Source organism: Pipistrellus hanaki, assembly GCF_964339955.1.
Source record: "Pipistrellus hanaki genome assembly, chromosome: 2".
Lineage (NCBI taxonomy): Eukaryota > Metazoa > Chordata > Mammalia > Chiroptera > Vespertilionidae > Pipistrellus > Pipistrellus hanaki.
Genome location: NC_140504.1, coordinates 28,181,015 through 28,208,950, shown reverse-complemented (window position 1 = coordinate 28,208,950; position 27,936 = coordinate 28,181,015). Strand labels below are relative to the sequence as shown.

Below are 27,936 nucleotides of genomic sequence, written 5' to 3'. Positions count from 1 at the left end.
CTTGGAAGTATTTACTTTTTTTTTCCTTCAAGTAATGCATTATTTGATTAAAATAATGGGAAAGGTAACCAGATTCTTCTTCTTCTTTTTTTTTTTTTAATATATTTTATTGATTTTGTACAGAGAGGAAGGGAGAGAGATAGTTAGAAACATCGATGGGAGAGAGTCATTGATCAGCTGCCTCTTGCACACCCCTTACTGGGGATATGCCTGCAACCAAAGTACATGCCCTTGACCGGAATCGAACCCGGGACCCTTCAGTCCCCAAGCCAACGCTCTATCCATTGAGCCAAACCGGTTTCGGCAGTAACCAGATTCTTAATGGCCAATTAATAAAAGTAAGACTGGTTAATTTACATACTATCAGTTAATTTGACTTTTGAAAGAATGTGGGTGGGAAAAATTTCATTATATATGAAAGTAATTCAAAATTTTAGCATCAAAACTACTTTCTGTATTTTTTTTTTCAAGCTGACTTAAATAAATGACTGTTTTATTGAGTTTCCTTAAATAGAGCTTCTGAGTTGTTTGGATTTAGACCTTCCTTATTCTATGTTTGATGTCTAATTAATTATCCTCAATATAATAGCATATTCATCTGAAATTAATTTGTTCATTTTTGAAATTTTTTTATAATCTTTATCTGAGGATATGCTATATATCTCCATGGCACAATGTACTAAAATTCATATCCTACAAGGTGCTTTTGAAAGTGTTCCTCCTGCAGGGTAGTGGCTTTGTCTTATTCATCTTCATTTCTCTTACAGTGCTTAATAAAGTTATTTGCACGTTTTAGACATATTGCATTCTTAGCAAAATGAAGCTTTAAAATGTATTGCCTATGTATAGAGTAAACTCCATAAAATTTTTATGCAATGCAGGACAAGGAGGGAATTTATGGAGGTGATTGGTTTTGGAGGCTTTGCCCTGCCAAAGTGGCTATGGATTGGAAAATTCAAAGATCAAAAAAAAGAAAGAAAAGAAAAATTCGAAGATCATTCCTTTAAGTTTCCTGGAAGGTCTGAACTAGCAGCATCCCACCAAAATAGAGGCTAAATGAAAATTTGCCACAATTAAATTTTTTCTGTTCCCTTTTTCTTTAGAGACATTAGAAGAAATGGACAGCGAGTTGCTGAAGTGTGAATTCTGTGGGAAGATGGGATATGCTAATGAATTTCTGCGATCAAAACGATTCTGCACTATGTCATGTGCCAAAAGGTATTTCTTTTTTAATTTCCTAAAGCACAGACCAACCACCGTAATAAAACCAAAAAACGTGTAGAATTTACCAGTAGTCAAAACTAGATATTACAATATAGAGGAATACTGTCAAGTAGATAATATATGGAGCTACTTTGGTAGTTAGTTACTAAATTTTGCTCTTTGAAAGTTATATAGTCATAACACTTACAGTTAGTTTTCCAGCATAATCTGATATTGAAGTAGCAATCTCCTGGTAGTAAGAATATATGCTTAGGAGAATCTCTCCTATGAATAGACTACTAGTCTTCAAGGTATTCAAACAGTGTTTGTTTTATCACCTGATTTTTGTTTGTTAATATTAAAATACCTGAATTTACTTTGTTTTGTTTTAATGTATCCTATTAATTTTAGGTTTCTAAATAGGACAGCTGTCCATGTTCCCTATACTGTTATATTGTCAGTAAAATATCTTTTTTCTAAATATATATTTGCAATAGTAATATTACAGGTAAATAGTATTGATAACAAAATATCTTCATTGATCTTAGTCTCAAGTTTAGTTTACATTAAAAAAAAAAAAGCCACCTCTGATTCTGATAGTGCTAAAAATTCATTAACAGGAACCTGATTTAAAGTGGAGAGGCCAGAAGGGGGAGCTCTCATGACCAATGATGATCACAAGACACAATAGGGAAACTTTGTAATTGTCTTCCTAACTTACTTTACCCCTATATATCAGCATTTCCTCTCTTTGATTGAGGAAATAGAGTAGAAAAATAGAAGAGCAGAAGGGAAGTATCTAACTCTTCATGTTTTACCATGGTTGCATATACTGGGTTGCAATTCCTTGCTCTTGAATAAATCCACTCAGCTGGAGAGATATCTGGCTGACTTTTTGTTTACAATCCATGTAATAAATCCTAATGTTGGTATTTACCATGAAAGGTGAAATGTATTACAGGTTGATTAATTTGAAATTTGTTCTCTATTTGAAAAAGAATTTAGGATCTTCATTTTATACATCTAGGGAATCTCTTGCTTGAATGTATTATTTAGTGTGGTGCCAGTAAAATATACTTAGTAAAACTTAAGGTAAGTTTTGTACTATTGAATAAGCAATTGAAGTATTTTCCTTCCAAAATGGCTTCATTGATTTTCTTAGTTGTCAATCTGTTACTCAGATATTCTTTTATATTATTGATAATCCTAATAAAATTATGTAACTCCTATTTAACTTGGGAGTTTTCCAGTTTGTACACACCACAGGAAAGAACAGTGGCTCTATGGTTTTAAATGATTGAAAACTCCGAGGGGAAGGACTACTATTTTTCAGAATATTTTAAATTTCTTGACTTTTTAGAAACATTTCAGGTGTTTTAATGCGACCGCTATTCTTCTCCAAGAGCTGATTGCTGAGTTGTCACATATTATACCTTTAGAGTTAGATACTTCCCTTCTGCTCTTCTATTTTTAGAAGATTGGGAGTCCTAACATAGGGAAATGCAGATGAGAGAGCAAAGGGGAGAGGATAAATTAGGTCAGGGAGGAATTGCTGCTGTTTACGACTGTCCTGCAGATCTAAATATAGGGACTAAATAGCAAGTGTAAAGGTAGTCTCTCTTTTCTGATCTTTAGTCAGTGGGGAAAGAAATTTTGTCAATTGATAAGAATGGAAATCAGAAACCGACAGAGCTGAGCCCATGGAAGAGCATAATGAACATAGCAGAAGCTTGTTAAATTGTTTAGGGTAAAATGAGGGGCCATCAGGACATCTTTTTGTTTCTTATATTCTTAGGGGAAGGGAAAAGCCTGTTCATTCTCATAGTGCCCCTTACTTTCACTTCTTGATATTTTTATAAAATGTACGTGAGAAAAATTTATTTCATACATTGATCCTAGAAAGTTATCAATAGCAAAGTTAATTGGGATTTATTCTTGTCATTTTCCTGCAGAATCTTAGAGCAAAAGAGTTTTGAAAACATGAAATTACAATGGCAGTTGTATATGTGTAAAAAAAATGAACTGCATGTATTTTTCTTAGCCTTTCTGATTTTTTCTGAAATTTCTTTCTTAGATTATTTATTTTCATTCATCTTTCTAGAAATAGGGTAGGCAAACTGTGCCCAGACAAAATCATTCCTGTAGCCTTTATTTGTATGATCTATGAGCTAAGGATGGTTTTTAAATTTAGGGATAGTTGAAAAAAAGTCAAAAGAATCATAATTTCGTGACACATGAAAATTATGGGAAATTCAAATTTTAGTGTTTCTAAATAAAGGTTTATTGGAACACAGTCATGCTCATTCATTATCGTGTATGGCTGCTCTCATGTCATAATTGCAGAGTTGACTAGTTGTAACAGAGACGTGAATGGCCCACAAAGCCTAAAGCATTTACTATCTGGCCCTTTATAGAAAAAGTCCCCAGTCCCTGTTCTAGGGCCTTGGAACCCAATAAATGGCATAGAACTCTTTTAAGCTACTATTATTGCCATATAAAGGTCTATTAAAAAATATTAAATGGTCTATCAATTTGAAAGAATTCTGTATTTTTAAATTTCTTGAAGAGTGAGAGCTATGAATTCCTTGTATAATTTTGAAATCTCACCTTTACATTTTAACTCTGATTCAGTAATATATTTGAAAAAATTTTTACTAGCCATTTGAGATTTTGTCTTTCTCTACTGTATTAAGCTATTTTTATTAATCTCCTTTCAGATATTATTATTTGGGAAAATACCAGGTTGGATGAATATTTAAATAGTTAATTTATAACTCTTTTTCTCCTGGAACCTTGAATTACTTTGCTGCTATAAAAATCAGTTGCCCTCTCTATTTTACAGAAAGTTTCCCATTGTCATGCTGTTATTAGGAGAAAATATCAATTCCTATCTAGTATTAGATTGAGAGCTATGCATTTTATAGATATATACAGAAGCCAATTTTTGTCTATTAGCATAAGTAAATCCATTGAACACTATGGTTTACCTTCTGAGGTATTATAGTTCTTAATGAAGTATATGCCACTTATTGATTCACAAATTCACTTTAATAATTAATTACTAAGTAGTGTGTCCCATATATCGTTTAATATTTTTTCTTACTTGAATTTCTTAGGTACAATGTTAGCTGTTCTAAAAAATTTGCACTTAGTCGTTGGAATCGTAAGCCTGATAATCAAAGTCTTGAACATCGTGGCCGTCGTCCAAGTGGCCCTGATGGGGCAGCAAGAGAACATATCCTTAGGCAGGTCTGTAGAAAACTTGCTTCAATGTACAATTCCCTTTTCAGTAATGCAAGGAAAGTGCAATGCTGTATTTTACTTGTACTACATTTTCCAGCTTCCAATTACTTATCCATCTGCAGAAGAAGACTTGGCTTCTCATGAAGATCCTGTACCATCTGCTATGACAACACGTCTGCGCAGGCAGAGCGAGCGGGAAAGAGAGCGTGAGCTGCGAGAAGTGAGGATTAGGAAAATGCCTGAGAACAGTGACTTGCTACCTGTTGCACAAACAGAGCCCTCTATATGGACGGTTGATGATGTCTGGGCCTTCATTCATTCTTTGCCTGGTACGTAATTCAGCATTTTGGCCTTAATGTTTTTCTTGTGCATTCACACACAGGAATGATGTTAGATCCATCTGCACCTGTTGCATGAAAGGGTTCAAGAAGTACTTATGTGTGTGTGTGTATATATATGTGTGTGTATATATATATATATATATATATATATATATATATATATATATATAGTAGTTAAATAGCATTTGCTATTGAAATATCTGTTTCCTCTTGCTTATTCCCTCAGCACAACTGGGTATTTTCTCATACTCTCAAGTCGATAAAAACTGACTAGTCCTGCTTCAGCTGTGACACCTCAGCCGGTGAAGGTATTAAAGGTGCTCTCTTCTCTTCAGTCTGATTTCTCTCAAGAGGTCAGTAGAGAGATTGAGTCAGACACTTCTTCCCTCTGCTCTTCTCTTTTTCTATTCGGTTTCCTCATTTCCTAATTTAACATTTAACCTTTTTTTAAAATAGGAGAGAGTATAATTTTCTTTTTACATTTTTGAAAGCTAATCAGGACCTTTTAGACTATGATTAAATTTTGGTTTCTTTTAAAGGAAGCTGCGTTCTTTGCAAAGAGTAGATATCAAGAACAGTTCCAAAATTTGATTTTTTAAGTAGACAGCTAACATTCAGTTATGATATTCTATCCCAATAGAATAAGTAACTTTCTTATGTTTTTCTGCTCTCATTTTTGGATTTTTTCCATGAGCTTATTCTTAATGTTCTTTAACTTTTTTTCTTTAATGTAACAATAATCTTTATGTCCACTTTCTCCAAGGGGCTGGCTACTAAAGACATTTTGCACCCTTACTCATGATGAAACCTACACAATGGTTACGTATGTTAAGACGATATATATTTTTAAAGTCAACAAATCTTGTCATTTACTTTGGCTTCATGAATATGGATCACAAGGAAATTTTTAAATGTTTGTTCAATTTTGGTTTTATTCTGAATCAAATCATTTATCTTGACATAAACATTCCAGAAAAATACATCTCTTTTGCAGTTGTCTGCAAGTTATTAAAATTTATCCATCTAATTTTGCTAATTAATCTTTTTATGAAGGCCACTGTAAATTTACAGCTAATGTGCTGTGAGAGTGAAGAAAGTATATTTAGCAGTATTATTGCTTTAAAAAAAAATTGTCAGTCATTTTACCATATGTAAAGAACTCTATGAGATTTTTATTAAATTCTTTTTTCTTTTAAAATATATTTTTATTGATTTCAGAGAGAAAGGGAGAGGGAGAGTGATAGAAGCATCAGTGATGAGAGAGAATCATTGAACAGCTGCCTCCTACATGTCCCATATTGGGAATCAAACCATGACCTCCTGGTTCAAAAGTTGACGCTTAACCACTGAGCCACACCTGCTGGGCTAAATTATTTTTTCAATACCTTGTTTTAGAAATGCTGAATGATTTTTGTGGTTTTCCTCCTCTCCCTCCTCCTCCTCCTCCTCTCTCTCCTCCTCCTCCTTCTTCTCCTCCTTCTTCTTTTTCTTTTCTTTTTAAAAAAAATATATATTTTATTGATTTTTCACAGAGAGGAAGGGAGAGAGTTAGAAACATCGATGAGAGAGAATCATTGATCAGCTGCCTCTTGCACACCCACCACTGGGGATATGCCCGCAACCAAGGCACATGCCCTTGACCGGAATCGAACCCGGGACCCCTCTGTCCCCAAGCCGACGCTCTATCCATTGAGCCAAACCGGTCTTGGCTCCTTCTTTTTCTTAAGAAAAAGAAGATATAGTCACTTTTAAAGAAAGAAGAAATTGTTTTAAGAGGGATACATTTTCCATGGGAAGATTTTTAAGCACATACCTAAGAAAACTTAGGTGTAAGTTGTGCTGACCATGGAGGTTTAGAATATGCATTAAAACTGATGTATTAGAGGATGGTGAATCTTTATTGTTTGTGGTTTTAATACTTAATGAAATAAATTTTAGATTTTAGACTAGTTTATATATCTTGAGATTTAACCCTAAAGTCTATACTGATCTGGGCTCGACCTTGATTCTGTCATCTTCAGAAGTAGTCTCTGTTTGCCAAATGGGGCGTGTGGGCTGTTTTTAGCTGGGGTTCTCATTTGGTGGAAAGTATTTCTTTTCCTTTGGGGATGAAGGGTGGTTCATATCCTAAAGAATGTAGGTTGGCAATCAAATAAATAATTGGTAGTAGTAAGTCCTCTGTCACTTCATATGCTTTTTTAGGACTAATTTTCTAATTTTTCCCATATCCATTTGCCATGAGACTACTCTTGGCTGCTTTATTGGAACAAAGGCTAACTCCTTTGTTTCATTCTTGCTTCATTTGAGTTAAAAAAATGATTATTGTTTATAACTTTAGATGCTTGTCTTACTGAGTTCATCAAGACACTTAATTTTATTGCCAGTGTTTAGAGAACATAATATGTCACTAAAAGGAGACTGCTTTATAATTAAGAATTGCTTGAGTCTGCTTAATATAACTCTACTGAGTTATATTAACTGATTAAATGGGAGTATTTCCAAACTTTTATAGGTTAAATAACAAGCTTATTTGTATGATCCTTATATCTTTTTCAGTTTTTCTCTCTGAAATGCCTGTAGTTTAAGGTAACTTTCATACCAGAATAAGCGTTTATCTTCATATCTCTTATGTTCCTCTGGTCTTTGTAAACTTCCTTTTGGGCCTCTTTGAGCTCATTCAGGGCTTTTTGTTTGTTTGTTTGTTTGTTTGTTTTTCTGAGTAGTCTACTCCCAAGTTTTACCCTAGAATGAACAAGCTTGTAAGTTTTGTAAGCCTTTGCATTTTCCTTCCAGTTGAGGATAGGCTTCCCTCTTTTATCCTGGCGCCTACACTTAACCCCTAGAGTTTTCTCTTCTCTTTGTGTAATGTCATCTTGTTCACCATTCTGGTGGGATCGTATGGAGCTGGTATGCAGTACACCCAAATCTCATAGCTGTTAGCAGAAAGAAAAATTATTTTCATATAAAGTTTTGTGCATTATACTATTCTTTCTGTTTTTAGTTAATTGCAGTTATCTTCTTCAGCTCTTCCTTGAAACAGTTAAATTGCAAATATCAACTTACTCTGGATTTATTGATTTTTGAATCTGCAGTAAATTAGGTTTCTTTGTAGTCATATACAGTATAAGAATTACATACAATATGACTATTTACTGGTTTTTATAATACTAACATTGGGATTTGATTTTTCTGTAGTATTGAATGGCAGGTCATAGCTTTTCACCAACTTTATTGAGGCCACTTTTTGTGCAGAGTGAGTTTATTTTGGGTTTCTCTGGAAAAGTGACTGGATGCTTTGGGACCCATGTCCATGTGTTCACATCTGTGCACACCCTGATAGTTGCTTCTGGTGATGTAAAGCCACCTGTGCTGACTGGTTACAATAGTTGGGATATATTTTGTACATATCCCTATGGTACAGCCGCTTCATAAAAGGAGATTTTAATGTCAGAAACTCATAGAACTTTAGCTCAGTATACTCAGCATCTAGAATTTTTAAAAAGTTCATTTTTCTCAATTTTCTAGAAGCATATTTGCTCCTATCTTTTTCTTTTCTAAGTCACTTTATTTTTTAACTTCTGTATTAATGTATAGTCCCCCCAACTTTAGAAAGTTGTGATCTAAAATTCTGAAGATAATGTATTCATATTTAATCATGCTGTTTCCCAAACTTTTTGTTCATTATTATTTTGCTAATACATTTATTGTCCACCGGCAAGAAGACATTTGAAGAGGGATCTCATAATGCATAGGAACAAGAACCTGCTAAATATTTTCCTCATGGAGAGCTCCTTGTTTCTATTCCCACATGTAGCTCTTGTAGTCCTCATTACTTCTCATGGCTCCCGTTTTCTGAATCTAAGTCCTACCCTATCTTTCTCTCTCTTCTTTTCTTCCCTGCTCTCTTGTAAGTAAGACTGAAGAGAGAAGAACATTAGTTCTTTCATATAAAGAAGGACGAAGTCACAACTAGACACAAGATTAGTCAGTTTTGTCTGTCCAGTTTTGAGAGCTACCTCTGGGAAAAGAAAAGGGGCTTTTCTATGGTGAGTAATTCCTTTTAACTATATAATTTATTTTATATGGTAAATGGGAAAAATCATAAAAATTCTGCAGAGGGTACTTTTGAAATGTCAATTTTTAGAAGTCTGAGAAATTATTAAGATACTGGAGACATTGATAAGCTGGCTGCTATATAGGAAACAAAAAAGATACAACCAACAAAGAAGGCAAAAAAAATATCCAAGAGAAAAGATGGCCACACAGCAAAATACAGAAAAAGTGGTTGTATTACTCTTACAGATGGCTCCTCTCTAGCAGATTCTATTTTTTGTTTATTATTTGTTTATTCACTCATTTAGTCCTTCACTTACCCAATATATATATTTAGCATTTACAGTGCTTTGTGTTTGTTGAATGGAGAAGAGACCACCCAAGAGGCAGAGACCCCTACCCGGGAAACAACTCCATCTAGCCAATTGCGGAGTCAAATAACAAATTTTATTACAGATTCGAATCTGGGCTGCCGCCGCCAGGATGGAGCAGGCGACAAACAGCAGCAGCAAGCAGTTACAAATCCAGCTTTTTATATACATTTCAAAAAAGGGGGGGTGGAGGTCCACGGAGCTGGAGCTGACTGGTTTCTATATTGCTTAACCTTGAGGTTGTATGTATTGGCCAGATGGCCTAATCTCCCTTCTTGGTTCGTTCTGTTCTTTTAGCCTTGACTAACCCAGACTGTTGATTTGGCCTTCAGGTCCAGGAGGGGGAGGGAGGAGTAACTTTCTACCCTCCAGGCAAGGTCAGTAATTTTAATCAAAGGCCGAAGTCAGATAGCAAAGCTAAAATTCAAACAGCAGTTTTTACCAAAGTATGGTTGCCACTATATTTCAGTGTTTGGTGCTGGGGTTATAGAAGATGACATCATTATCTATATAAACAAGAGAATGATACGTTTGCAATAGGAGGATAATCATTTCTGCAAAGTTGTATCCAAAGATGTAACAATTTCCATTTTTTTGTGTTTTCCCTGAGAATACTAATTTGAATAAAATAGACTTTAAGCTGTTAGTATGTATTCTTTTTTTGTTTATTTTGTTTTTCTGTTGATTTTTAGAGAGAGTGGAAGGGGGGAGAAAGGGAAAGAGAGAGAAATATCGATGTGAGACACACCGATTGCCTCCTGCATGCACCCCCACTGGAGCAGGGATTAAACCTGCAACACAGGTACATGCCTTTGACCGGGAATCAAATCTGAGATCCTTTGGTGTGCAGGCCAATGCTCTAACACTTAACATTAGTATTTATTCTCAAATTTATTTTTATAATTTTACTGTCTAAGGAAGCTTCTACATTTTGTATTCTCTTCTCTCTTGGTTCCTTAATTCATTACCTTCTTGCTAGTTTCCTTATCCTTAGTGAGTAGGAGAAGTTTATTGAGTAACCCGACTGCAAAATTTGGTAATAAGAACATTTGGGGTTCAAGTAGATGCTAGCATTGTGTTTGTTACCTGATAAAGCACCTGGTTTAGTCTGAGAGCTAAAATATTGTTTTTTGGCAAGAGGTTAGTTAGCAAGCCCCTAATTCCAACGAGAATTTATATTTCAAAAGTGGAGATGAGTCCAATGATCCTAAGATTTGAAGTTGAAATTACAAGTTGAGCAGTATAATACATTTTAGCAGTATTGCAATAGAGCAATACTATAATCTGGATGGATTGGTTCTGACCTTAGTGAACAATAAAAATGATTTAGATGTGCTGGCCAATTGAAGGTTGTAAATTAAAAGTTATAAGAGATAATGAAAGTGGTATTCTAATACATAAGAAAATATTTCTAAATTGTTATTTAAATGGAGGAACATTAATTTTATTCCTTTGTATACATATATGTGAAGAATATATTATAGAAAGATAGGTTCATGAGGTATAACAACTAATTAATCTAAACTTGTTATATGTGTGGCACACTTTGAGATGACACCATCATCCTTTTTTTGTGAAGATAAGCTATATCTAGACTGATCAATCCTTACATTTTACCTGATTCTTACTAATTATTTTTATGCTAGAGGCCCGGTGCACCGGTGTACGAAATTTGTGCATGGGGAGGGGGTCCCCTCAGCCCAGCCTGCACCTTCTCCAATCCCGGACCCCTTGGGGAATGTCTGACTGTCAGACATCCTTCTCACAATCCAGGACCACTGGCTCCTAACTGCTCACCTGCCTCCCTGCCTGATCACCCCTAACTGCCCCCCCCCCCCCACAGCCTAGTTGCCCCCAACTGCCCCGCCTCCCAGCTGGTCTGGTCTCTCCTAACGCCCCCACACCGAACCCCCACCAGCCTGGTTGCTCCTTATTGTCCCCTTGCTGGCCTGGTCTCCCCCAACTGTCCCTTCTTTGTCCTGTCACCCCCTCTGCCAGCCTGGTTGCCTCTAACTGTACCTCCCCCCCACCAGCCTGATCGCATCCAACTGCCCCCCCTGCGGGCCTGGTCGCCCCACGCAGCCTGCTGTTCGGTCATTTGGTCACCCCTCACTAACCCCCCTGCCAGCCTGGTCGCCCCACACAGCCTGTTCAGTCATCCATTCGGTTTGTGATGGTCACTTAGGCTTTTATAAATATGTAGATTAAATTTTAGAACAAGAATTACCAAATAAGTTGCTTTACCTGATTTTGATTAATTTTTATTTTCAGAATATCAAGAAATACTTTCTTCTTCAGGAGTGAACCCAAGACTACCATAAATAAATTTCATTTGTTTTCAACCTGTGTTTCACATACTCAGACCCAGTGAGAGTATAACTGTGACTATTAGGAGTAATGTCTAATTGTTGTGTATTAATTCTAACTTCCTTCCTCTGATCAAATTCCAGGCTGCCAGGATATTGCAGATGAGTTCAGAGCACAGGAGATTGATGGACAGGCCCTTCTCTTGCTAAAAGAAGACCATCTTATGAGTGCAATGAATATCAAGCTTGGCCCTGCCCTAAAGATCTGTGCACGCATCAACTCTCTGAAGGAATCTTAACAAGATCATGAGGCTGTGAGATAACAGCAGTTTTATTCTTCTTAAACAAACTTGTGAGGTAAAGGCTCAGGTTGGCCTAGAATATTATCATTTATTGTGGTGGATAGCCAAAAACATTGGGATCTCCACATGAAAAGCTAGCATTTCTTTTACAGATTTAATAATTCATCATACATTTTCATAATTAGCCAACATTGGTGAAATTAATTTTACAGGTTACATACAACATTGAAAGACTTGTTATAGAGGGCCATGATATTTTTCAAAGAAACGTATTATAGTACTTTTTAAAAAGGAATGTTTATCATTAATATAAAGAATCCTTTTAAAACTAATTTAATGATTTACATTTCTCTTTTAATCCAGTTTTGTTATACATTTTTCTACCCTGTAAGTTTCCCATAGGTTGTCATTAGAGGTAATTTAAAAATAATTTAGGAGTCCAGTGACTGGAATTGTATGCAGTGAGATATCATTGTGCATTTGAAAAAAATGTCTGTTAGAAAGTTGTTTTGTCTATAAAAAAGGATGCATTCTAGCAAGGATAACACTGATCTGGGAGTCAGAAGAGTTGGCTTCTATTCTAAACTTGACCAAGAATTTGGTGTAACTGAGAACATTTTCCTCTTAGTTTTTGTACAAATAGACCAATGGTTCTCCTGGAGATGAGTTGTGCTGCCCTGGGGACATTCTGGTTGTCACAGCTGAGGGGGTGAGGGAGGGAAGCTATCGGTTACCTAGCACATGGAGAACAGGGAGTATATACATCCTACAATGCACAGGACAGCCCTCTACAACAGTCATGTGGTCCAAATGTCCGCAGTACCAAAGTTGAGAAACTCTACTGCAGGAAGGAAAATGATTCTCTTTTTCACTCAGAGGGATACATGACACAATGGAAATATTTCAGGTAGCATCAGTGTTCTGCTCAAGTATTTTTCCCAGTGTATGCACACTGAAAAAAAGGGGAGCAATCCATTAAATTGGCCGATAAAATAAGGACTAGCATACAAATAATTTGACTCTCAAAAGATATTGATTCATATTAATTATATTTTCTCTCTACATAATCTGATTATACCTTATGAACCCAATGTACATATAACCTTTTCCACAAGGCAATAATTTGTAGCAGATATATGTATTTGGTCTTTGTCATTTTTCTAATGTTGAACATGTTGGGTCTAGCTAGAAAGCATATTCCTGTTTCCTGACTAAACCCTTGCATGCTTTCGACAAAACACCAAGTGATATCTCTTGGATGGTGAGGTCTAATTTTGTATGTACATGTTTTAGGGGGGAAATTTTTAAGTAAAACCTTTCACTAAACAGTTAGTGATCTGCTAGAATTGTGACACCAAAACAAAACTGTTGTGGGAACCTTGAGAGCTTTATAGTCCTGGACATCAAACGTTTAATTTTTTTAATCTTTCTGTCATACAATGAAAATGTTTTAATAATTGAAGGAACGTACATAGATATTTGGCAAAAGTGGGAAAGGGTCTATGGGTTTCAGTCATTATCACTGCTCTTTTCAAGAAGATTGTGTTGACCTAGTAGAAGACTAAAGATGTCATTAAAGACATCACAGATATTTATCTTTTGGCTTTGTGTACATTAGAGAATGTTGATTATTTTTATACAAAAATACAGCGGGTAATTTTTTTAATCTTTAGATGCCTCTTGTTTGAATGTATGCTTTGCGGGATTCTTTAGTGTAGTAATGTTTTAAAAAATGTTTACTGATAGTTGCGTGTAGGATTAGAATGTGTAATATAGTGTAAGGCTCATGTTCCAGACCTACATAGCTTGTAGTCCATGTTACATATTTCTTTATATCACATTTTTAATCATTGGATTAAAGTTTCAAGGAAAGGTAGGTACTCTCTAGTCAACTTTCATTTATTAGCATTTAATCATTGTGAAGAGTTGTCATATGCTTGACTTTCCCCCTCGTGTTTCAATTTCAGAACTTAAATACAGGCTAAGCACTAGCGGAAGATGTTTCACTGTAGGGAGCAGGGGGGCACAAAGAAAAATCTCTCCTGGAATTAAAACTTTAGCATATCCACAAACAATATAAAAGTATGTGGGGACAAATTCCCCTTGCAATAATGATTGCTTCCCTTAACTATAATACATAGAACCTTTAAGATGTTAGCTTTGAACTGTGTTAATAGGTTCACCTTTATTTACACCCTCTTGTAATAGCAGTCATTATTGTAGTGCTTACTAAAAGCCCCTGTGCCTGGCACTATGTTAAGAAAGCTTACAAGAAGGGTATTCATTTGAGAGTACCTTATAATCTTAAGTCTTATAATAATAATCTTTAGAATAGTACAGATCTTCTGTTGTCTCCACTCAAAACATACCAGAAAGTATACTTGTGTTTTTTTTTTTCAAGTGAGTTGTTTTATTTAGAAATGGCTCATTTGCTTTCAGCTGGTCACTCTCACCTTTGAAGCAGTTATTTCTTTAAGATGATTAAACCATGTTAATATCAGTTACATATAATGGATATAGATGATGACACTGGGTGTGCACCTCTCCCCTGAGCTTTAAGCACAGTTTTAGTATGATATGATATAGGTATGAAGAGGGCTATTATTTTTATTTATATAATTGTTTTAGGATTTTGATTGAGGGAATGACAAACAGAAAGAGAAGTTCTTCCTATTTTTGCTACTTAAGTTTGTATTTTCTGACTTGTTTAAACTTATGCACTCTTTTTCCATTGGGGGTGAGTGGGGAGAAACCTATAAGTTTTAAATTTTATTTGCTTTAAACCATGTGTTCCTAAGAAAGTAAACAAGCCGAGAGAGCTAGCTTGTAAAAATTATTTTTTACATGATGTGGATTTTCATCAAGTCTTGTGTAGGGATGTGTCTGACACAGCTATGCAGCTTTGATGAAATCAGTATAGTATGAGACTTTTTAAGTGGCATTTAACTATTTCCAAGATGGTACTTTTAATTTGCTGTGGCATCATCTAAACACACACTTTTAAGGGCTGACCTAGAAGTAGAGAAGGTGGAATGGGAGGGAAAAAATGTTAGTGAAGAAACTTGAGAATGCGAGAGAAGAGGCCTGCCACTTGTTAGTTTATCCCACTTCAACACTGAACAAATTTCTGCACTTTTGAAGTTAATATTCATCTTTCACCTAGTTTTAAATAGAAATAATTTTAAGTAGCCCTCTTAGAACTGTATATAATACATATTGTTATGCCCATGCTTTTGAATAAATTTTTTAGATAATCTTCATGTAGCCATTGTGAAATTATAGTCAGACATTTATTCAGATACCAGTATTAGATTGAAATGTCATAGTGCCCCATATCATTGACATGTCCAATTAAATGTGATTAAGCCCCATTATTTGCATTTGCAGGGTCTTGGTACACTATGGCACAAGTGTTGTAAGGAGGCAATATATAGATTGTATATGTAGTCTTAGGTTGTCAAAAACTCAAAGATTAGTTGTTTTAATTATCAGAATTGAGTATTCACTTTCAGATGCCACAGCTGAATCAAAGAAAAACATTTTTAATATTGTATTTTATTTGCTAGGTAGTCTCAGTCTAAGAATTGGATGACTAAGAGCTGTTTCTCTTTATCAGTGTGGATTTCAATTAACACAAGCCTACCTCTATTTTTTGATGCACAGTAGTGTGGATCATGAAATAAATAGTTCCACATTCATCAATATTGGTATTTTATGAATCTATTTAAAACATTTGATTTCATTTTAAAGATTGTGATTCAATTTAGATAAGCACAAAAACAGTATTAAGGAAAGTAAATATGCAGTTTTAGCAAAATTTAATTTCAACCTATTAAGAGCTGTATTATCTTTAAAAGAATTCTTTGGGAACATATTCCTCTTTTGTTGTAAGTTCAGAAAATGTATTACTATATGATTTCCTTTATAGCAGCAGTACAAGCCATTACATCAGTAAAGAGTTAAAAATTATATTATCTTTGGAAAAAGTTTCCTAAATTTTTAAGAATTCTAAAGTTTTACATGTAATTTTTTAGAGCTTAAAATAATACTATGAGAAAGCTTTTTTTGAAAGTTGTAAAGTACTAATATGATAGTAATTATTGCTGTCATATTCTAGAGCAAAACATTTGGCTTTTTCTGAACTGTCACTTTAGTACTCACATATTAAAAGGAAGTGGCCTCCCTCCTTTTCCGATCTGAAGCCCAGCTTCTCTAATGAAAATTGTCCCATTCTACTCTTCACACATGAACCTTCTAAATGCGTTGTTTACCGAAACTTTTGGGAAATGTTCCCCATGAATGTTTCATGTTTTCCCCTTTTATAGCTTATGAACACTTAATTTTATTTAAAAATGACCGTTTTAATCTCAGATATTAGGCCATTAGGGGGTACACTAGAAAAATATTTTTTTCTACTGTCTTTGAAAAGTACAACTGCTCTCAGTGATACTGGTGGCATAAATATGAATCCATAGAAAGAAAACCTTGCAAAGGTTTTTAAATGTATTGTCTAAAAGAAAGTATAGGATGACTCTTAATTTGGAAAAAATAAATATGAATTTAAAACACTGTTATGTTAACATGGCATGGTTTTAAATTTAAGAGTAATATAGTAAGTCCTTTTCGACCACCTATTTAAATGGACTCCAGTAATCTTCTTAAGGATTGATAGTAGCCATCATTATTGGCTTAAAATTATACAGTGTTAAATCCATGTTTTTTTTGAGCTTTCATTGATAGAGGTGAAAAAGTTGGTGCTTGTGAGGGTGGTAGAACTGATGGTAGAAGTAAATATCAACCTACTTTAGAAAGAAGGAACTTTTCAGTCTTGCCTCAAGCAACCAGAAGAATCCATTGCTTACTATCTTCGTTTAGAATGGTTGAAAAGTCATAATTCTTTTTGTGTTAAGTAGTACTAAATACTATATTAATAGTTAATAGGTCTACATAATCATTAAATTACTATGATGAATAACTGGGGTTTTACCTCGGTTGGAAGTGCTGTGTGCGACACCCTCGGCAGTTACTTACCTTTAAACCTGTTTCCTCTTCTATGTATACAGTGTTGGGCCTATACTAAAAATGTTGATTTTAATTTAAATCATCTCTGAGGTTCCTCCCAGCTCTAAAACTATGATTCTGGGCCACATAATTGGTGTTTTTAAGTTGCTTCTACTTAATTCTCTTTCCCTTTTCAACAGTTTCTTTCATACTTCAGAGCAATTGCTAAAAGATAATTATTTATTAAGCAATATTCCCTGTGCCACCTAGTCTTTGTTGTCCTAAGGAACAAGGCAGAAAATTCAAACAGACAAGCAAATGAGGAAATTTTTCTAAATGCTTCTTGCTAGCTAACCATGGAATATACGAACACACTAGAGGCCCAGTCCATGACATTCGTGCACTCTGGGGGGTCCCTGAGCCCGGCCTGTGCCCTCTAGCAGTCTGGGAGCCCTCGGGGAATATCCGGCTGCATGGCCACCACCGTGCTCGCCAGCTGTGAGCCTGGCTTCTGGCTGAACGGGCTCCCCCTGTGGGAGCGCACTGACCATCAGAGGGTGGCTTCTATGTTGAGCATCTGCCTCCTGGTGGTCAGTGTGCATTATAGCAACCAGTCATTATGCTGTTCAGTAGATTTGCATATTAACCTTTTATTATGTAGGATATGGACATTATCATTCAGGCATTTATCCATTCATTTAGCAAACTGTTGGAACATTTAATATGTGTAGCATGTGGTAGACATGACATAAGGAACTAGTAATAAATAAAAATCTTCCCAAACATAATTTTGATTGCAGTTTAAACAGATATGAACATAATTATTATTAATGTACTGAATATAAAGTTGGAACTGAGGGAAATTTTTCTGCATTGGGGTAAGAATTAGGCTAGATGACGATAAGGGGTCTGAGTAAATCACATCAATTCTTGTAACATTTCACCTACTAAACATCCATCAGTCATAAACCTGAGTAGGTTATGAAATTAAGGGTATTAACAGTAAGGATTTATATTTTGTGACAGCCCATATTTCTAAGAATTGTTTTGACACTCGAATCTATTCCAGAGGTATTGCTATGCAGGGGGTGAGACAGAACAATACAAAGAAGCTGGTGCTGACTTACTATACATTTTTTTTTTTAATTTTTTATTGATTTTTTTACAGAGAGGAAGAGAGAGGGATAGAGAGTTAGAAACATTGATGAGAGAGAATCATCGATCAGCTGCCTCCTGCATCACCGCCACTGGGGATGTGCCCGCAACCAAGGTACATGCCCTTGACCGGAATCGAACCCGGGACCTTTCAGTCCGCAGGCTGACGCTCTATCCACTGAGCCAAACCGGTCTCGGCGACTTACTATACATTTTTAACTACAAAAACTTTATACCCAGTATTGACAGTGAAGCATATCTAAAACTGGGAAATTTCAAAGGAAATCGCTGAACAGGTTTTGTTTTTAAAGCAAGGAAGACTACATAAATTTTATTACAAATACCTACTTTTTAGAAAGCACACATTACAAAATAAAAGGGTTTTACTTTAAAATATAGAATAAACATAAAAGAGTTCTGTGTTTAAATTGACAAATATTTGGGGGGTAAGCATTGAATGGGATCAGTTATTAACTGGGTATATTCCTTACCACTTGAGGATTTGTGACTTGCACTGTAACTCCTATTGACACAGCTTTACATAGTAACATTGCTTGATACTAACATTCTCTATTAAGATAAAAAAAATGAAAGTAATTTTTATTGATTTCAGAAAGAGAGAGGGAGAAGTAGAAATATCAATGATGAGAGAATCACTGATCAGCTGCCTCCTGCATGCCCCACAGTGGGATTGAGCCCCAACCCGAATATGGGCCCTGACCGAGAATCGAACCATACCTCCTGGTTATAGGTTGATGCTCAACCACTTAGCCACACCAGCTGGGCAGTCACAGCTTCTTAAAGCAGGAAAATGTCCAAATACATGTCAGATTAGAATCTTTAACAAATTGATTTAAAAAGGAATACTGACATTCCAAGTAAAACAAATTTCCCCCCCATGGCATTGTTTAAAATTTAAGATGTTTTGATTTACCGAATTTTAAAAATATTTACCCATATTTTATGATGTTAATATATATATTGTATAAGTACCTTTTGGCTCCTGAACTGAAGAATTGCATGTTCAGTTCCTGGGGCATGTACCTGGGTTCAGTTCCCTCTCTGCCTCAGTTGGGTGCATACAGGAGGCAACTAGTCAATGTGTCTCTCTTGCATTGATGTTTCTCTCTTCCTCCCTCCCTTCCTCCCTTCCATGCTCTCTGAAAAGCAATGGGAAAAATATCCCCAGGTGAGAATTTAAAAAAATAAAGTCAACGGAATGTGCAAGGATGTCTAACTTTGGGTGTATCATTTTGGATGTCTAACTTCCGAGATATTCACCAAAGATTCCCAGTCACCTTATTAAACCCCCCCCCCTTTTTTTTTTTTCCTGTAGGTAAAGAAAAGTCAAAATAGGTTCTAGAAACTATGCTTCAAGTCAGGAGTGAGCTTGTGCTGAGGGTTGGAGTTGTAGACCGCAGTGTACAGGATGGATGCCAACACAGATGGCAGGCATTTTAGGCCTCTGCTAAATTAATGCTTTTGTCTTGTTAACATTTTGTTGTTGATTTAAACATAGGCAAATTTGTGTAATATATTAGTTTTTTAAAAAAATACTAATTTTTGATTCTTCAAGTACATGTTAATTGACTTTTTCTATTCCTACGTTTGATTCCTCACACTGTTCTAAAATAGGACTTTTAAATGATTAAAACTTCAAAAGCTGATCCACCCAGGATGAACAAAGCATCACCAAGGGGAAAAAGCATTTTTTATCTTTCTAGAAAACAAATGTTAAGATTATATATAGATGTATTCTTTACATTGGATATTGTATTAGAGTCCTCTTTACAGGAAATTAAATAGTCTTAGCTCTCTTAGCATTAGTGTTCCTAGATTGGTGTCTGTAGCTAGTTTTCAATTGTATAACCTGAAAATGAAGTTAATTTTGCATTATAAGAGCACACCCCGATCTATGTAAAAAGTCTTTCCATTTGTTTTGTTTTTTTAAGAAAAGAGAAGGCACTTTCATATTAACAAGTAGCATGTGTATCAATTTTAGATTTTCATATTTGTTGTGTCTGTATTCAGTGAAGTAAAACTAAGCATTCAAATGTTTGTTGATGGCAACGTTAACTGTTAAAGCACCTTATACTCTGCTGCTTAAACTTACTTGTAATTGCACCTTTGTTACCTGCATATTTTCACATAGAATATTATTGTAACATTGCTTCATGTGGGTCTGGATGAAGGTTAAGTGGGCCTACAGAATCATTTATTTATATTGTTTATAATTCAATAATATATTGTAGACCAGCTGTTAAGTTCATTTCTTTACTAATAAAAGCCTCTTCCATTTGGCTGGTCTATTGCATTTCTTTTTTTCTTTAAGCTTATGAGGCATGGGGCTTTCTTAGTGAACAACAACAAAAAAAGCTTACTAATGGATTTGAAATAGTTATAAATTTTCCTGATTTAAAATCTGCAGGGTTTTATTAAGCACAAAACATTTTAAATATCATAGTGCCGTGTTATGGCCAATTAGAAAGCAGTACAGAAGAAAAGGAACAGAGAAATGAGGGCTAGGTTTAGACATTGACAGGTTAGACACTTCTATGTAGTTCAATTGAATTCACAAAGTGACTTCAGATTATTTGCCATTCAGATTCCTTTATTCCTGTAGTTCTCTGCCGGGGGCGATTTTGCGCCCTTCCCCTCCCCCCATGGGAGGTTTGGCTATGTCTGGAGACATTTTGATTGTCAAGACTGGGGAAGAGAGTGCTATTGGTGGTATCTAGTGGGTAGAGGGGTAGGGATGCTACTAAGTATCTCACAATGCACAGGGCGTTCTCCCCAATCACCTAACCCAAAATACCAATAGTGCTGAGGATAAGAAACCCTACTTTACTTTTACAAGGTATTTATGATTTGATATTGCAAGTGGCATTTAAGTTATATAACTGAAAAGGAATATGGTATGTCATGGAAAGAAATCTAGAAAGTCACTACCAGTTCTGTAAGGTAAGCAAAACTTAGCTTGCAGAAATATTTATTTTAAGAACAAATATAGAACAATATATATTTTAAGAACAAATATATATTTTTAAATTAGCTAATCTTCCCCTATGTTAAAGAATATTTATTCCAAATCATTTTAAGAAGACGATCTTGATTTTATTGCTGTGAATTAAATAAAAATGTTTATTTAAGTTTGTATAAAGTTGGCAGCAAATCTCAGATTTACAGAAGTTTGCATCCAGTAGTTTTTTGGATAACAGAAACATCAGTATGGCCAAATGTTAACTCATTTCACTTTCTATGTTCATATTTGTAACATGAATTTTCCTGAACAGATATAACATTTTTTCTTGGAATTATTTTGTTTAAAAGCAAACAAAAAGACAAATAATATCATAGCCCAAAATACACATTGAGGCGGTTGAGGGAGGCTTCAGTTCAGTTCAGTCTTGGTATGCACCGAGTTATTTCTTCTTCTTTGAAAATACCACAGTTGTAAGTTTTAACACGGCAACATGTTAACAAGTTATAATTGATGTAGGCTTTTCAGTTTGCTCAGGATCATGAATTGTAAGTGCAGTGAAGCAGCATTTCCAGTTGACAAATGGATCCACAGGTAATGCAATGTCTCTTAAATTAAACTTGTGACATTTACACCAGTAAACTGTAGCAATGAGAAAACTATTGACAAAGTACAACCACGGAATGTTCATCTCAATGTATGCTGGAATCTGTACTTTAAATAAAAGGATCATTATTTGAAGTAGTACAAATGGTAACCATGTACCAAGAAAACAGACAATGAGCTTGGGCAAGAGTGTTTTTTTAGAGTTCACAGTACAACTAGAATGGGATGAAAAGGGGAAATACAGGACAGTCTCATTCATGTAGGAAGTTATCCTAATTGCCTGTACCAAGGTAATAACTTCTGACCAAGAAGTTAGGAAAGCCATAAATAAAATCATCACCATGGAAAGTGACAGCCAGTAACTTTGAATGCTGACATAGAAAGGACATTGATAAGGATAAACATACTGTGCCTTCACGTTTTGGTAGATACCTGGATCTCCCAAAACATAAGCAAACACTAAAATCCAAATTAAAATTACTGTAAAGAAATAAAGTAATTTTTGACACTTAAGTGGAAGGCTGGTTTTAGAAAAATTCAGATAATAATCTATCCAAGCTATCAGGAAAACTGGATAATGCAAAAAGCCATAAATAAAAGAAATAATTTGAGTAAACAAGCAGATGTGGTATTTAGTAAACCTAATGTCTAAAAGTACAAAATCCCTGAAATAGGATATAATGGAAATGTTCACCAAGAGTAAAAGGTCCATGAATGCTAGTGAAATGCAAAAATATTCCATAAAAGTTTGACAGGTGTTTTTTCTTCTCATTCCCAGTGTGAGGATATTTAGTAATATTTTTCCAAGTATAATCAAGATTAGCAGACAGTTACCATCTAGGGGCTGACTTGTATGATGTAACTGGTACTGAGAAGAGCAGTTCTCTGAAGAAAGCATAATCATATTTTTAGTTAACCTTCAGAAGGCCTGCTGAAATATAGACGATAAAATACTGCTTTGTTTTATTTTCCATCCCTGCAAAGAAAAGTGAAAAAGTCTTGATGTTATCTTGATTCTATCTCTATTTTAAGACTTCACAAAACAAGCACTAGGATTTCCCAAATCTAATTTAATCCAATCATTTCCACAAACAATTATATGTATAAATAGGAATTTATATTTCTCATAAAATGTATAGAATACAGACGAAGAATTAATATGCATACTTTTTGAGACAGGTTGTTCAGAACTCTCAGATCTATAACCAAAATGTTAATATAAATTACTAAAACTTGCATATAAGTACAAGTTTTAATAAGTAAAAAGATAAAATACTTTTTCCTACAGGAGTGAAAACACAGGCTTAAAATAGCAGCCTGCAGGTGACACTCAGAACAATCACTGATAGTTGTTAAGCGAGTCCCACTCTGACTCAAGATAATGTTACCTCACCTGTCCCCCCTTTTATCTCTTCGTAAGTGAGGTAGAGGTAGTGTTTAAGGGGCCCTCTAGTCCAGCAGTTTTCAAACAGTTTTTAACTGCAGGATCATAATTCATATTAAGTCTCTGAAGCTCAAAGATATGGAACAGACTATTCAGCTGAAAATAATAGGAACATTGGTAAAGGAAAGATTTATCTTCTGGGTATGATCTTACAGGTGTGGCACCTGGAGAGACGGGAGAATACAGGGAAGGAACAGGGACCGAGTATGGATACCTGAGAACATTAGGAAGTCCTAGGTAAAGGCAAAGGAACAGGAGTTGAAGCTTGAGTGATAAATGCACTTGGAGGCAGCAAAAAAGATAAGATGATGAAGGAGAAAGGTCAGAGGGGAAGAAATCAGGAAAGGATGGAAGGAAGGAAATTAGAGAAATTTATCCTGAAAACATGACCCAAAGAGGTTTCTGCAAGACTGTTCAAGTATTTCTGAGTAGCAAAATAAAACCAACTCCAAGTACTAACAGATCCATCACAAATGTCAACAACTGGAGAGGGTTAAAATGATATACAGTCCTTCCCTACATGTTCTCCGCTGCAGCCATTAAAAACATTAGCAGGAAGCCTGTGTTCACACACCTTTTCTATACTTATTCAGTGTTTAGCCTTATGAGCACATTACATGTTTAAAAATAACATAAATTTCCATAATGTTTAATTAAATGAATTGCAGATTACAAAAGTATGTCATTACTTGTTAAGCCATTACACATGCATAGAAAAACTTAAAAGGTACACATTGACTTAATACTTTATGTAGTATTATAGGTCTTTCTGAATTTCTCAAACTTTAAGGAAAAAAATAAGTTAGAGAGTGTCAAGACTAAAAAGTGAAAGACTGAATTTGTTGAAAAGCAGGTAACTGATAAATTTCAAAGGAGTAATGAGGATATTGTCTGAGAAGAAAAAGTTCAGTGTGGGAGAAAGCTATTAGTTCTATTAACTTGACAAGGAGTCCTAATTGAGAAGAGAGGCCCTCACATTTGATTTCTGTGTTCATCTTATCACAGTCCAATTTTAACAAGAATCCTGCTAAGTCAGGTTAGCCAGCATGTCTCATCCTCAATATCTGATCTCCCTTGCTATCTGATCAGGCTCCTCATCTCTCACCACCACCCCCCCCCCCCCCCCCCCCGCCCAATGATGTCCAATCACCCTAACCTTCCGTCAGCAAGAATCCTGTTAGGGGTTAGCCAGAATCCCCTTGCTCCTGACGCTTCCTTAGTAATATTTCATCTACTGACCCCCCACACCTTGCCTGTTGGCTATGAATTCCCACTTGTATTTGGAGTGAAGCCCAGTCTCTTCCTGTCACTGCAGAATCTCATCATTGTGGTCCCTACACCTATTGCAATGGTTCTGAATAAGGTCTGCCTTACCATTCTTCAGCAAGGGTTGTGAATAATTTTTTCTTCAACATATTCTTATGGCCATAATGACCAATGTCATAAACTCATCTATTTATATACACACACACGTGTATATATCAAAAAAGTTTAAAAAGTCATTCAATACTCCTATTCATAACTATAGGTTTAAAAGAATCAATGAAAGAAATTCTCTTGTACATTCAAATTATTTTCTATACTCAAATATATCGTGTAATTTAACTTGACCCTCTCCCGAAAAAGCTCCATTCCAGATTTGAGATATGATAAATAATGGCACGGAATCATGGTTAAGCACCTTGACAAATGCCACTGGCTTTGTAAGTGGTGGTGCTTGGATAAGGAAGCATAGCTGGAATGATAAGACCACTTGAAGCCCTCCAGTGTCAAGAAAAAAAAACAAGCTGTTTTAAATAGCAAAAGTTGGTTTGGAATGGAGGTGAGGGAGGAAAACAGATACCACCCCCTTAAAGTTACCTTTACTATAAAATTTAAAAAGAATTATCCGTATAAAATTGTTTTATCCTTAATAACTGCAATGCAAAATTAAATAATCAAAGCTAAGGAATCCATGTTTAAATAAACAACATCCCAGGGGTGTTTCCCAAGTGTCCACTGCATTACTGACTCTCACCATGGGGGCCAGGGGAAGGCAAAAAGCAGGCGACTCCCTGGAGGAGTGTCTGGGGGCTGCGGAAGGTCAGCAAAGGCAGGAAGTGGAGGAGGAGGGTCGGTTCCAGTCACCAAGGCAGTTCTCGGAAGCTTCTTAGAAGATGACTGGAAGAAAGAAGACAAAACAAATCTGAGATGGAATATATCAGAGAACCATAAAGCTGGAAGGAACTTTAGAGAGGGAAGATATGCAACTTGAAACAATAAAAAGCAATCAAGAGAAGTTGTGGCTGTTTTATAATGGTTCCTGAATGTTGTAATGGGAACTGAAACTTTCTGAGGTGATACCAACTTATACTCCCTGTCCTCAATAAAGCACTAAAATTGTTGAATATTACAACATTTTGTTCTTTAAACAACCCTACAGGATAAGACAAAAATCCTTTGTTAGACTACCTGTCCCGAATTTTCCCTTGAAAAAGTTTACTTTAACTCCAAGGATTTATAAGATATGGTTCTTTTCTTGGGGGAAAAAAAATGTTTTAACTACTTATGAATCAACTCATATTGCTTCATATACAACTTAAAAAGTTAACAGGGAAGTCCTTTTCAAGACATCTTTGGGTTTGCATTGTGATCTGACTGATTCAGAAGTAGTAGGCCTGAAGGAAACTAACCACGATTTCTTTTTTGCTTTTCTAGTTATTAACAACCAAATCTTAACCACACACCATACTCACTCTGCTTTCTCCAAGAGGAAGTCTTCTCACTTGTGATCTTCCTATTTCAGTTTAAAGCCTTAAATTATCTAACTTTGGGTTCCTGGCATACCAAAATGCCACAGGAATAAGCTCTGTGTGAAAGATAGCAAAAACAGAACAAAACCATCATTAATAGCTGCCTTGGTAACTGGAGTTCAGTATGACTGGCTCCAAATCTCTGCTTAGAAAAACTATAACTTGCACCCTAGCTGGTCTGGCTCAGAGGACAGTGTCTGCCTGGATTCGATTCTGGTCAAGGGAACATGCCCAGGTTGTGGGCCTCGATCCCCAGTAGGGGGCGTGCAGGTCATTGATTCTCTCATTGATGTTTCTATCTCCATTCCTCTCTGACATCAATAAAAATATATTCTTTTAAAAAAAGAAAGAAAACTCTAATGTGCTGTGGAATTAGAACCAGCAATTAATTGCTTATCTTTTTTCCAGCAAAAGGAAGAAAGGGAATACTTAGGTTGAAAGTCCACCAAAGACCGGAGATGTGGGTGCATATACCAGGGCATCCATCTACAGAAATCTTGCTTACATTGTGATTTCCACCCACAGGCTTCGGAGTCTAACCTCACAGTTCTCATGGTGTGATTACAGGACCTTCTGGCACTTGTTGCATGTTAACGTAATTTCTTAGAATGAAAATTTACTGTTTTCCCAAACCAAAAAACTGAGTGAATAAAGTCGCATTGATTGTTTCACATTTTACAAATTGCTTGTTTCTGGCTCAATAGCAGATGTAGCTGAATCTTCAACCTATATTAAATCAGGTCCAGTATCACATTTCCTGTAGCTTTTGGAAAGTCCTCTGTACATTCGAGTTTGAGAGGAAAAAATATATAACTTTTCAATAATAGGTAACAAATTAAACTTAATAACTTCATAGTAGTATTATAATCAAATAGTCGTGCTATGCAACCTCAGAAAAGTTTAACAAGAAAAATAAAAATCTCATGGTATTACCCTGGAGCTATTAAAAACGAGACAGCCAGGCTATGCTCTTCCACAACCAAGTTTCACCTAACAGTTTTAGCATCCACTTATCACCCTTGCCTGAATCAATTACCATCTTGGGGATTACAAAACAGTGTTTTCCTAATTCTATGATCCCTTCTGCTTTTACACGCTAGCAATTTTCCCCCTGGAAATATATTATGGATTCATGGCCTTATTTTTAATCACTGCCACCCTTATTCTTTTGAATGCCTATTTCCAAACTCATCCTGTAGGAGTTCCTTCAAGCTGGTTCCTGGGTCCTCTTGAATTTCCCAGTCTTTAAACGCATTTTCAGAGACACCAGGGATCAGATATATCCACCCCGGACTGTTACATGAGAGAAATAAACTTGTACTGGATTTGAACCATTACATTTTTAGTTTCTTTTTACAGCATTTTAGCCCACTCTCCTTAATACAAAATACTTCTAATTGTTCTTTTTCGTAGCCCTCCCCTCTTGCTGCATATGTCTCTGCTTCTACTGTAACATTTTTAGCCACTGTGAGCCTTCACTGTGTCTTTTGCCTACTCAGTATCATATCACTATTCTTAATCAGACCCCTGACTTACTGCGGCGTGTGGTATTCTGCATATAGAGGATTATAGTTATCGATGGCTTGTGATGTACCATGGCCCAGGGGCCTTTCCTGCCAGGAACAGGCACAAAGCCAATCATCTCCATTTTGAACTTCCTACTTACAAAATTAATTAGAGGCTTCATTTGACTTTATCCAATTTGTAAGTACCCGATTTATCCAGGCTATTTTGATTTTTATTCCTAGAATCTCTGGCACACAAACACACACAATACATCACTGGTCATGGCTTAAAAATGATCAAATAGAACTGGGCCCCAGGCTGCCCTCTGCAAGGTTAACAGCTACCCCACACTAACACTCTATAAAAATAAACATCCTTTACAGTCAGTGCCTTTGTATGACCTTTCCACCATCTAACATGGCATCATCTGAGCTAAACTGTGCTTCCCTGGGGGACAGGTGATTATATATCCTTAATTATATCGATGGCATGAGAACGTCAAGATATATGTGCCCTGCTTCCTCCAGATCCTTACAAACTTCTTGAAGAAATTAGGTTACACCTGAGATGATTCTGTTTTCCATTCACTACCATTAATTTTTACCCACGCCCTATGTCTGCTTGCAAATTAAT

The 27,936-nt window shown here is 35.7% G+C and overlaps 2 protein-coding genes across 10 annotated transcripts in view; one reads left to right on the top strand and one right to left on the bottom strand.

The window, feature by feature from the left end:
- The window catches only part of PHC3 (polyhomeotic homolog 3), a 75,099-nt gene extending 54,819 nt beyond the window's left edge, over window positions 1-20,280 (top strand). For 4 of the 5 annotated variants that reach the window (XM_084874116.1, XM_084874114.1, XM_084874113.1 and 1 more), the window contains 4 exons: window positions 1,104-1,218; window positions 4,320-4,452; window positions 4,544-4,775; window positions 11,662-20,280. In XM_084874116.1, coding sequence (XP_084730242.1) covers window positions 1,104-1,218; window positions 4,320-4,452; window positions 4,544-4,775; window positions 11,662-11,816 — 635 coding nt within the window. In that variant the 3' untranslated portion in view covers window positions 11,817-20,280. Of the gene's footprint in view, window positions 1-1,103; window positions 1,219-4,319; window positions 4,453-4,543; window positions 4,776-11,661 lie in introns of those variants that run through there. The other variant, XM_084874117.1, reaches the window with a different exon arrangement.
- GPR160 (G protein-coupled receptor 160) overlaps window positions 19,533-27,936 on the bottom strand; it is a 30,568-nt gene continuing 22,164 nt past the window's right edge. For 3 of the 5 annotated variants that reach the window (XM_084874142.1, XM_084874144.1, XM_084874143.1), the window contains 3 exons: window positions 25,741-25,853; window positions 25,023-25,165; window positions 19,533-22,537 (listed from right to left, as the gene is read on the bottom strand). In XM_084874142.1, the coding sequence (XP_084730268.1) occupies window positions 21,452-22,465 (1,014 nt within the window). In that variant the 5' untranslated portion in view covers window positions 22,466-22,537; window positions 25,023-25,165; window positions 25,741-25,853 and the 3' untranslated portion in view covers window positions 19,533-21,451. The remainder of the gene's footprint in view (window positions 22,538-25,022; window positions 25,166-25,740; window positions 25,854-27,936) is intronic. The other 2 variants (XM_084874145.1, XM_084874146.1) reach the window with 1 other exon arrangement.